The sequence below is a fragment of the Melopsittacus undulatus genome, chromosome 8, assembly GCF_012275295.1.
Source record: "Melopsittacus undulatus isolate bMelUnd1 chromosome 8, bMelUnd1.mat.Z, whole genome shotgun sequence".
NCBI lineage: Eukaryota > Metazoa > Chordata > Aves > Psittaciformes > Psittaculidae > Melopsittacus > Melopsittacus undulatus.
In genome coordinates this window covers 24,669,280-24,682,090 of record NC_047534.1, presented here as the reverse complement: position 1 = coordinate 24,682,090, position 12,811 = coordinate 24,669,280, and the positions used below count along the sequence as shown (strand labels likewise).

Here is a 12,811-nt window from a genome sequence, read left to right as displayed (position 1 = left end):
TACTTCCATTGGTATTGCTTAGCCCCTCCCAGCTGGACCAGTGGGTAACAATGTGAATTAGTCTTACAACAAAGTTAGTAAATCCACAACTTAGCAGACATACAGATGTCTCCACTTATCCTTATTATGTCTGTAGCTGCTACACAGAGGTGCCTTGCTGTCACTACAAGAACAGAAGAAGTTTTTAAAGTAATAGTTTTCTACCTTAGAAATGAGCTGCAATATTTAGCAAGTGCCACTGAGCTGGAAGAACAGCTTCAGGGAAATACAGTTTCTCAGTCATTGACTTAAATTTTTTTGCACTATACAGTTAGGGGAAATTTTTGGGAAATTTTCCCCAAAACTGCAAGTTTGGGGAAGCTGAACTTAAAGTGCTTTCTTTTCTTCCGCTTCATTTTTGTACTAAGACTGTATTACAATGTCAGCTGTGATAATTGAACTGGATAAGCTTTCTTCAGATGAGATTGAGAGCAAAAAGGATTCCAAGTCAGATTTTAAAGAAGGCAAATCCAGTGATTTGTGTGCCGGTTATCATGCTTTTCAACTTCACTGCTCGCATTCTGCACCAGCTGGTAAGCATGTGTTTATATAAACTATTTCCTCAAATCTGTGTCTATTTACTCATGTAACATGTTGAAAGTAAACTGTAAGACCCAATAATGAAAACAAAGGTTTTGTTGCTGTCACATAGAGGCATGCGTTATATGAAGTATTTTTTTACTGTAGAAATAGGGTAGAATGTGTGTGTTTAAATAAAATTCAGTGCCTCCTGAGCACTCTGGATGTAGAGAATTGCTGGAAGAAGAGCCCAGGAGACTGTTGCCTTAGCACTACCTAGAAGATGAGCTTTCTATAGGACATGACATGGGTTTTGTGCAAGTTAAAGCAACCCCAGCAGCTGCTCTGCTATTTGACTTGGCAGTGTGAATATAAGGTATGCTCTCTAGTGCTTAAAAGTGTGGCTCCTCTTCTCTTTTCACTGTTTGTTTTTTTAACCACATCAGGGCTTGTAAAGGGGGAACTGCATATGCTATAAGATTACTTTCTCATGACCAGTATGGTTCATGGATTGTTTATATTTGTTGGCAGGTGTTACATGTAGTTACAATAGGTCCCCAAAAATGTCAATGAAATAAGAATCAAAAAACTCCGATTTCTCTGAAAATTAATAGTCATAGAGAACACAGCATGTAGCTGCCTTGCAATGACTAATATAAGGGGGATATAGTTATATCTAACCATCTGCAGTTAATCAATGACATCTGTTATGCCCTTAAAACTTTCTTAAGTACTGGATGGCCATTTACTTAGGAAACACCTTTCAAGAATGATTCCTCTGGTTTCTTTTGGACTTCATATGTATTTTGACTTGCATAACTCCCAAGGGATAATTTGTCTTTGATCATGTTTTCACTTGCTTATGATCTCTGGAACAAAACACAGACAAGACAAATGGAGAGTATCTGAATATCAGTGACACTTTATCCTGTGACAGGACAAGCAACCTGCAGTTGTTGAACTGCAACTTTCACTTGGCTAAAGTAGGTGAATGTGTAAATAAAGCTTTGATATTCGTAACTCTGTAACAAACTTTTGGAACATTTTTTACTTATAAATCAGTTCTTACACATTTAAATTGCCAAATGGTTGAGATGTCATGCTACTTGTTCTTTTGCAAGAAAAACATATCTTGTGCTTTCAGTAATAGAAACTTTCTGATTTTACTTCCTATAAAGCCTTCCCTAGATTTTGTAAAGCAGAGTTTCTCAGAAGAAACACTTCTGAAAGTTTGTCTTGTATGTAAGCAGGTTTTTGCAAGGTCAGGAGTCAGGTGGCTGGCTGTTCCCCTGGTATCCTAGAGCATAACTTTAAAAATAACCTCTCCTACCCCAAGGAAGTTCCATTAAAAAGTTGGTGCCTGTGCTAAGTCATAAACTTTGCTGTGTTCCCTACACACCAAAGTAACCTGTTCTAGCCTACCTGGTTGATAAAGAGTAAGAACTTTCAGCTTGAGCAATGTATTGTTTATGGAACTACCCCATTCAGAGTTCTGCAGGAAGGAGGTAATAAAGAAAATGAAATCTCCTTGTTGGGATTTTTCCATTTGGAAAATAATCATTTTCTTTTGGAAAGAATTACTATTTCTTTGTATTCGTTGCAAAAAGTTTATTATGACTAAAGCAGGAACAATGCTAACAAGCCTCATTGACAATGTTTTGTCAGAATTTGAGGATTTTATTGGTTTGTGGTTTTACATCATGGGAAGAAGCAAATAAATGATACGTTGTCTTAGCATTTTGGGGTTTAGTATTTTGGGCGTTTTAATGAATGATGAATTCAAGCAAATGCAATCTCATATTTTGCCTTCTAAAATTCTTTGATATATGTATTTTACCAGTGTTTAAATTTAGCAAGCCCTTTCTAGTTTCCAGTGTTGTGTTGGGTTGGCTGAAGTCTGAATGGAAGAGTACAAAACAGACCTCTTTGGCTTCCACATGTCACTTCTACTTGCTCAGTCATGGCTATTAAACATAAGCAGCTCAAAGTTATACTGTAATGATAGACCCTATTTCTTCATGAGCAGACTATTCCCCAACAATGCAGTTTGACAGGAAAATTAAAACTTTGAGCTATTGGAAGTAACTGAAATTTTTCTCTAAAAATTCAGGGTTAGTTGGTTGATTCTTTTTCAGATAGCAATAGCAGTATGAAAATCTTCAATGAAATCAACATCCTACATCAAGGTGCTGCACCGAAGTTTACTAGTGTTGTCTCCTCTGAGCCATAGGACTCTACCCTCTGCTTGAGATTCTTATATTTAGGTTTAATGCTCCTTTTTATTTCCAGTGGGTCCATTTTGAGGATTTGAAGAATTCTCCTCAAATTATTCAAATCACCAACCAATGGTAGTAAAAAGTACATAAGCTATGAAACGTAAGTGATAATTGTGAACCTACAAAAAAATGGCAGCAAAGAACATGTCCTTCTATTCAACCTCCTGTTCACATAGTCTGTTATGAGACTGTTTAAAATCTATAATGCTGTGCTTGTATTATGACTTCCTGTATATAAACCAGAGAATTCACTATAGACAGATTATCACTTAAGAAACACTTTTCTTCTTGTAGAACTGATGTGTTAATTTTAAATATAACACCTAACAGTGCAAATACAGAAATGTAAATACTCTTACAAAGTGGTGTCCTGAAATAGTCCACTCTCAGAATGGAAAATGGGATTGTTGCTGGGGCAGGAAAGCATTAACCATATGTTAATTTTGTTCCTGCTTTAACCAAACCCTTTGCAATAGGATGTAAATGTGAAATTACTTCCCTACATCTCTTGTTAAATGAGAAAGAATGTTGCCATAAATAAGCTTAACTTTCTGTATATCACTCAATTTTCAGTTCTGATGCAAGTACAAATCCTAAGGCTTATTTATTTGGGATCTGAAGATTCATAGAATAGATTCATAGAAGCTAAGTTGGATAAGACCTTTAAGATAGTAGAGTTGAACCTTTATCTCAAGACTGCCAAGTCCACCACCAAACCATGTCACTAAGAGCCTCATCTACATCTGGGGATGGTGATTCCACCACTTTCCTAGGAAGCCTGTTCCAATACCTGATCACCCTCTTGGTGATGAAATATCCAGTATAAATCTCCCCTGACACAGCTTAATGTCATTATATGTCAGAATATATTACAGAGAGTAAAACTGCTAGAATTGGAACAGTAGTGTTGTTGAACTAAAATTCTGTGTATGGAATACAGACTTTTTCCATGTGGAGCATTATTGAAACCTTTGGGACTTATCACTTAGAATCATAGAATCATAGAATCATTTGGGTTGAAAAGGACCTTAAGATCATCTAGTTCCAACACCACTGCCATGGGCAGGGACACCTCACACTAAAACATGTCACCCAAGGCTTCGTCCAACCTGGCCTTGAACACTGCCAGGGATGGAGCATTCACAGCCTCCCTGGGCAACCCATTCCAGTACCTCACCACCCTAACAGTAAAGAAATTCCTCCTTATATCCAATCTAAACTTCGCCTGTTTAAGTTTCAACATGCAATCCCTTGCCTTATCACTATAGTCCCTAGTGAGGAGTCCCTCCCCAGCATCCTTATAGGGCCCCTTCAGATACTGGAAGGCTGCTATGAGGTCTCTACGCAGCCTTCTCTTCTCATATGGGCGGTGCTCCAGTCCCCTGATCATCCTCGTGGCCCTCCTCTGGACTTGTTCCAACAGTTCCATGTCCTTTTTATGTTGAGGACACCAGAACTGCACACAATACTCCAAGTGAGGTCTCACAAGAGCAGAGTAGAGGGGCAGGATCACCTCCTTTGACCTGCTGGTCACACTTCTTTTGATGCAGCCCAGGATATGGTTGGTAGAATTTCCTTCAGTGCCTGGTATGTCTACTGTTCAGACTTCTCACTGGAAACAAAGCTAATCTCAGTATTGCAGCTGTAAATATTTGTGCAGATTTAAACCTTATTATCCCTGATATATGCTTTTCTGTTCATGTCTTAATCTGGACATGGCTGAAAGCGTTCAATGTACAATCATGTACCATCTCCTAATATTTGTTTTGCAACAGTAAGACAAATGATACTCAAACATTTGTCCACCTAGGTTTTCTAATATGTTCCTAGAGATGATTTTGTCCTAGTAACACTTATTCAGGAAAGAAGAAACCTCTTAAATATGTATTTAAAAAAACAATGCATGAGCCATAAGTAAGGTCTTCGTAGCGTAAGTGTGTGGGGGGAGTCAGAGTACACCACTCAAACTTCTGAAATGAGACATGCATTAATTCACATAGATTTGATGCTGTGGCTTTTGGTAGAATAATGCTGAGCTGGAGAAACAAATTTTTCTCCTTCTGCCTTTTCTGTGGTTCTTTTACTGAGGATTTTGGGGGCAGGGATATGTGAAAGTTATTTTCCAGATAATAGTGGCTATGTTTCAGAAGTTATTTTTACTGCTGGTCTATTTATATATCAGAAACCCTCATGCAGCACAGGGATGATATAAAAGGAACAAAATGCAGCATTAAATTTAGATCAACTAAAACGGGTTAAAAATTGAAGGATACATTCCTGCAAAAAGTTTTGATCCATGTAGCACAGACACCACAGCCAGGCTCATGAGTTGCTCAGGGAAAAGGAAACAGGATGTAGCAGGTAAAGATGATGTAACTGAGTAAATACTTCCAAGTGTTTAGTATTTTGCCTTCAAGACCATCAGTGTAGTGAGCATGTATATATTGGTGGAAAAAAAACCTGTATTTTTCTATTTTAGCAGGTCTTGAGGGGCAGAAGAGTCTTTAGGAGTCAGAAGAGCAGGGGGGTAGTTGGTAGAGTTTCACCAACACAAACTAAAGTCCCTTCTGAGACATAAGAATGAGTGGGGATTAAGAAGACAGGATGAGCAAAACTTGTCCTCATTTGCCACCAGAACAAGTATGACAAAAAGAACGAGAATCTAGCAATTTTCCACACATCTGTCTGCCCCTCTTTTCCTCTCCAAGATGGCTATGTGAGATGCAGCAGCAGAATGAGCCCTGAGTTTCTTGCCTTTGTCCTTCCCAGCAACCTCTCTAGACAGCCTGCTACATCACCCCTCTGAAAAACTCATGATGCGCAGGCAGTTCCGTGAGTGTTGCTTTGCAGAAGAGTAAAACTGTGTGCTTTATGACATCAGATGGAACTAGAACGCAAAGTCATGCAACATTGTCTTAAAAATTAAGAGCATTTCCTTTATTGAAATGGAAATCTTTAACAGGCATTTTAGTGGGGGGTGGGAATCTGAAGTTATCCACAGCTTGTACTTCAAATTTCTTTGACTGCAAAGACTTACATGAACATCCCTTTAGTGAAGATATTTCTGTCATTCCTGAAATATAAAACTATTTCTGCTTACTGCGAATCTGCTAAACCCAAGTCTCTAATTACAAATTTGAGAATATAGTTTAATTAGTAAATTAATTTTTCTCTTCACTTCAATTTTGAGAAGTGCTCCGATCATGCTCGCATGTCAGCGTCCTGGGAACTGAAGAAATAACTTGTAGCTTTGTGTGTAAATCTGTACCACACCACCAGTTTTCTGTAATTACTTACACTAGGATTAGATAATAAAAACAAGAAGGGAACAGGCATAAACCACAGGAAATTAAGTGTAATGGTTGCAATCCAGCAGCAGTTCCTGTCTTGCAGTGAGCTCTGCAGGAAGCTGCAGTGCAATGCAGAGTCAGGACTTGAAACACCTACGCTAAAGCAATTTTTGAAACTGTGTGTTTACTTGAAGCGAAAAAAAAAAACTAGCAAAGTCATCTTTGCACAAAGATTAGGTGCTATTTTTCTTTCTCCCTCTTCTATATTCTCTTGTAAAACAAAAGGTTAGTTTTCTGTTATTTCAAGAGGCAATTGAGACTCAGGTCAGGAAGATCAATATTCAGAAATAAACCTTTTACTTGTTATGCTATGTCAAACCAATACTTAATTGGAAGTTATCAAAAATCATAATTAATTTTGCAGTAGAGCAGAAATATAAGTTATCAGCCTCCTAACCTCAATGCAGCAGAAAGTATTTAGTTATTTCTGATGAGTAACATTGTCTTGAATTCTAATTTTCCCTTGGATGCAGAATTTGGTATGTCCAAATCATCATAAGTAAAATGCTGCCCATTTTGAAAATGAAGTGGGCATCTTGTGTGGTGATTGCAGGTGATAGGGGAAAGCAGGGAGAAGGTGCGTCTGTTCATCTGCGGATGGAGACTGGGACTCATGTAGTTTGTCTTGATTCAAGCTGAGGCATGGGCAAGGGTCAGTCTTTTTTGCTCGTTGGCCTCGAAATGGTGCTATAAGCTACCACTGGGAAATCTTTATCTCTCTTTGGTGCTGACTTCTGTACCAAAATTTCGTGAACAATACACAAAATAAGCCCACAGCTAATAAATAACTCAGTGATTGTGGTGAGGTCTAACATACTGAGAGATTCACTTCTGCCCCTGGGGCTCCTGGCTTCTATCCTTACATGGCTACAAGAAATGGAAACTAAGCTGGATATAGAAATTTAATTTTTCCCAGAGGCATAATTTCTCTTCTGTCCTCTTCCTTCCTCTAATGAGATATTTACTTTCGATGCAAGAGGGGTGTGGGTCAGCTAACTCTGAGTAAAGACACTCTAATGATTTATGATTGTGGATTTTCCTTCTCAGATTCCTTCAGTAGTAATAGATGAAGTATGTCTACATAAAGAATATGCTGCCCTCACAGATATTACTGAAACTTTCCCTGATAGGGGAGGTGAAGTTAATACTTGGAAAACAGATCAATGAGGACATGGTAACGAAGGTCAAAAAATGGGAATAAGAGTTGCTTCGTTTTAGCAGAGTATGTCTTACACCTCCAAAGCCTGAATGCAGCAATTAAATGCTTTTATCTTAGTTGCTGGAAGAAGCGGGTCTGTGTGCTTTAGTCTCTTCTTGAATAAAGAGCATAAATTGACAGGCAGGTCTCTAGTATAATACAGGTTAGAAGATAACTCAGTGTGAATGCAGAGGTTTCTGAATTATTACAGGTTTCTTAGAAACTTAAGTCTGGGGTTAGGCCTCTACATGCTATTATAACAGCATGTTTTAAAAGAGCAAGCCTGAAGGTCATAAGTGTTATAGAGTAGACTGAAGGCCATGTATCAATAACTTAGGTAAACAAAGGATGCTCCCCTGGTCATGCAGAATAGCTGTATTCCATCTTTGAACACAGACGTTATTATAAGATCTGATGGCTGTGGCTAGACTGCATATAATCAGTGTACAAGTTATGTCAGTACATGCTTTATAAGCTATTGTTTATGATTGGGTTTGTTTTTATGTGTATTAATAACATTTGAGTTTCTGTTATACCATCAAAAATGTATAGAAACTCTAGCAGTTTTTCTATATGTCTGTGATATTTATGCCAGTATTTTAATATGACCTAAGTTAACCTGATTATAAAAAGAAAACATCAAAACTTCCTGAAAACACAATTTTAGCAATATTTGGAAGGGACATCATGGGAGAGAGAGAATTATACACAGAGTTATCTGTGCAGGCAGCTGAATGTTATAAATAGAAAGAGTTTTGAGTGGTGTTGGAAGAGACAAGTGTGTTTTTCCTGAAGTAAACGGTAAGAAAGAATTTGGCTGCCTGTTAGTCTCAATCCTAAAATGTGCTGGTTTGCTGGTAAAATAATAAATTGAGATGGTACCTGCAGGAGTTATGTATTTATATAGGCAGAAGTTTTAGTAATTATTTAGACCTTTATCATCTTTGTGCTCCTGCCTTTCGGGAGCATGGTGAAGTCACTTAGATCGAAATACATCTGTCTCTTGGACATATGATTATGCCAAACCGCTCTATGTACTTCTCATTAAGAGAATTAGCCTTGGGTTTCTGTTTTAATGCTTTAATAATTGCTTGAACATATAAGATTACTATTTCTAAAATACAGTGTTCTTTTCTGTATCAAAATGAAATAGATAGCACTTCAAAACTAGCATCCTACATTACATCATGTACCATAAATCTTTGAAGCAAGCAATAGCCCTCCTTATTCTGCTGTTATATTTCTATTCTGCTCTGTAATGCATTGTGCTATATGTAAACTAATGGTTTAGTCTGCTACTAATATTAATTATTTCAGAATGTTACTAACAAGAAAGGTAATAAAATGTTTAACAAATTTGGTTCGAACAAACAGGCTGATGTCTGTTGAAGATGAACTGTATCAGTCTTATTTGAGTCCTTAAGTGCAAGCTAATTTCTACAGTGCCTTTTTCTTGCATATTTTGAAACAATGAAGTTCTTGTACTTTTTTTTTTTCCTTTGGAAAGATAATTCTTTCTTACATTTATCTGCAAGGATCATTTTTCTGGTAGTAGCTTTAATTACTCTTTAATTTATTTGTTTTCTCACATTCTTTTCCTTCTGTGGTAAGGAATAACAGATCAACTATACTGTGCATGGCACTGGGACTGTGAATAAGACATTAAAACTGATTTGTTACCTTACCTGATTTCTTTCCTTACCTAGGCATTGAAAAATGTCTAATTATCAGAATTCCATGAAGCTACTAAAAGAACTTGAGTCAGTCCCTAGTGCAAAATTTTTCTCATGTTGTCTTGTTTTTTCTTTGCCTTTTATACTCCAAACATTTTTATTTTGTCAATCTAAAGCTGCTCTCACACTCTTTCCATTCAAAAGTTTTCAGTTCTGCAAGAAAAGATTATAAAATATTCAAGGAAAACTCCTCTGTAGGGGTATTTGTTTACTCAACCTTTCCTTCACCTCAACAACATTTTGCTGAACCTGAACAAGGGAACTAATGAATTATTTAAGTGAACCACCGTCAAAATCTCATGTTGCTATGTCATAGATTTGTGCTCCTGGTTCCTACAGTCTGTTTTGCAAAGGATAAGACATGCAAGATTGCATGCTCTCTCTGCTAGGATCCTCACTAAGGCAAGCTCTGTTAGTGCAATTTTAAAGAAACAACAATTAATGAATAGAGCTTCTTGCCCTGTAAGTCTTGTCAAGCCAAACCGTCTTGTTTTATTCAACGGCACCACGACAGACTAAAGCCTGGATTATGGCTAGTCTTTTGGAAAGTCAATTTCTGATGTACATCAGTCAAGAATATAATTGGATTTATCTGTGGGTTTCCTAAAAATGTCTTGAAAAATGCATGGACTCTGAAAGTTGTCTCTGAGAAAACAAAGAATGAGGGAAGGAGAACCCTTATTTTGCTTAGATGCTTGAGTTGGCTGCTCATTGTGGCTCTGAGGAATGCCTGGTATGAGGTGCCAATTGTCATAGCTCACTTCTGTTGACAAAACTCAATGTTACTTTAGACATAAAATAGTAGTAAAAATAGCAAGTGTATTCTGGGATAGCACTGTTAGATTTCCTTTCTGTAAAAAAAAAAGTCTGAGTCATTAATGATTAAAGAGCTGTATATTTGTGTGCCCTTTTTACTTTTGTTTATTAAAACCTGAGGAAAACATAAATCTTCAGAACTCAAAGATGGTCAAAACTAAGTTGAATGAAGCTTCTTCCAAATGTTGACATTTCATCCGTGAGAGTGATTTGGCCTTGTTCTGTGATTAACTTAACTAAATAATATAACAAACGAAGGATGTTTTTATATCTTTTTCCTTAATTTCTGGGAAAATGCAGTTTTGTATACACTTGTTATAGAGGGTATACTACTAGCTTGTTCACTTAGCTCAGGAAGGAAATAGTGAGGGCCATTCAAAGAAGTTCAAATAGATGTCCCATTTATAGACATTGTCATCCTGAAAATTCACAAAGTTTGATACTATGCGTTTTTTGCATGTTCTATTCTTTCTCTTAATAGTATCTATTGCAGCAGAATTAAAAGTGATTATTTTTAGAAAACCTTGTTTCCTAGTGTTATAATTTTGATCTCCATATGCTATCCTTCTGCTTTTTGCTTTGCTAGAAAAAACAAAGAACATATAGTTGGGAACTCTGGAACAGAACTTTCTGTTTTCTGTCCTTCATAGGACTTACAGGAATTTCCACACTGGCTCAGGTCAAAATCTACAGTGTTTAGTATCCTGCTTCTGGCAGCAATCAGTATCTGCTATTTCAGAGAAAAGGAGAACAGGAAAACATGTTGCTGGCCATGTTTCCAGTGCTGTCTCAAGGACATCCTACCACTTAACCAGCCTAAGAAGCACTGAAGTCTTGCAGGAGGTGTAGCACTCAGATTGAGAAAAATCTGTTTTCAGTTTCAAAAATGCAGAGTTTAGTCTTTGCTTTTAGCTAGCTCAAAATTGGGGCAAAGCATGCTTAAAGGAGTCTGGAAAAAACTAAAAGACCCTCCAGAACTGATCATCTTTTAAACCTTCATAATTAACATGAGGAATTTGCCTCCTAATCTTATATTCATATTTTGGTACCAGTGGTGATTCTCTTCTTTCTATGTAGCTCATGTTTTTCAAAGTTTCACAAGGTCTGTTGCTGTCATTATACTTCATGATCAGAACATATTCTCCTCTCCCTTTTGATTCACTCTGTGTAGAGCATTTGAAACAGACTTCCTCTCTGCTCAAATTGCTAAGTTTTTCTTTCTTGACCTTTGTACAAAGGTAACTTTTTCATCTGTCCATTAACAATTCTGATTCTGTTTCATTTCACTTCTGACTTTTCACTTCACATTGCATGTCTATTTTTTATTTTTAAAATCTATTTTCTCACTCATTCTCTTATTACTCTCACTTGTGGAGTAATTACTATTTCCAAGCATAACACGCTTTAAACATGCATTTTCAGTTCTTTTCTTAAAAACAGTTGTTTAGTTTTTGGGTAGTTCCAGTACCTTAACTTTTCTTACCCCAATCCTTTAATACTGTGACTTGTTTCTCATTAGTAGGACACTTTGTGACTTTCTCTGCTGGTGTCAACAGCATGATCGTACTGTTAATTATTTTTAACTATTTCCATTACTTTCATGCTTTCCTTTGCTATCTTACTCTTCCGTCTTAAGGAAGCTCAGGAGTGTTGCATCCTGTCTAGAAGGAAATCTGGCAGAAGGCCAGGAGACCTCCATGGATGGATAAGGAACTGCTGAGGAATCTTAGAATTAAAAATGAAGAATATAAGAGGTGGAAGTGAGGACAAACAGCCTGGGAAGAATACAGGGACATTGTCCAGGAAGCTAGGGATCAGGTCAGGAAAGCTAAGGCCCAGTTAGAATTGGCAAGGGATGTTAAAGATTACAGGAAGTGGCTTCTATAGGTATGTTGCAAACAAAAGGCAGACTAGGGATAACATGAGCCCTCTCCAGAAGCTGTCAGGACAACTGGCTACCCTGGATTTCAGAAGGCTGAGATTCCCAATGAATTCTCTGCCTCAGTCTTCACCAGCAAGTGCTCTGACCACACCACCCAAGTCTTGGAAGGCAGATACAGGGACTGTGAGAATGAAGACCTTAGGCCCACTGTAGGAGAGGGTTTGGTTCAAGACCATCTTAAGAACCTGAATGCACACAAGTCCATGGGACCTGATGAAATCCATCCACGGGTCCTGAAGGAGCTGGCAAATGAAGTTGCAAAGACACTGGCCATCATATTTGAAAAAACATGGCAGTCAGGTGAAGTTCCTGATGACTGGAAAAAGGGAAATATAACCCCCATTTTCAAGAAGGGGAAAATGGATGACCCAGGGAATTACAGAGCAGTCAGTCTCACCTCTGTGCCTGGAGAGAAGGAATGCCATCCAGAGGGACCTTGACATGCCTGTGAGGTGGGCTGATGCCAACCTCATATAGTTTAACCATGACAAGTGCAAGGTCCTACACCTGGGTTGGAGCAATCCCAGGCACAGCTACAGGCTGGGCAAAAAGGAAATTCAGGGCAGCCATGTGGAGAAGGACTTGGGGGTGTTGGTCAGTGAGAAAATGAACATGAGCCAGCTTCAGTGTGCACTTACAGCCCAGAAAGCCAACTGTATCCTGGGCTGCATCAAAAGAAATGTGACCAGCAGGTCGAAGAAGGTGATCCTGCCCCTCTGCTCTGCTCTCATGAGACCTCACTTGGAGCATTGTGTGCAGTTCTGGTGTCTTCAACATAAAAAGGACATGGAACTGTTGGAACAAGTCCAGAGGAGGGCCATGAGGATGATCAGGGGACTGGAGCACCTCCCATAGGAAGACAGGCTGAGAAAATTGATGCTGTTCAGCCTGAAGAAGAGAAGACTGCATGGAGACCTCATAGCAGCCTTCTAGTATCT

General features: G+C 38.1%; 1 protein-coding gene across 1 annotated transcript in view; it reads left to right on the top strand.

The window, feature by feature from the left end:
- Positions 1-418: 418 nt before the first annotated feature.
- Positions 419-12,811, top strand: part of ANO3 (anoctamin 3) — a 201,549-nt gene continuing 189,156 nt past the window's right edge. Inside the window, exon 1 of the mRNA XM_031050410.2 lies at positions 419-572. Within this exon, the coding sequence (XP_030906270.2) occupies positions 419-572 (154 nt within the window). The remainder of the gene's footprint in view (positions 573-12,811) is intronic.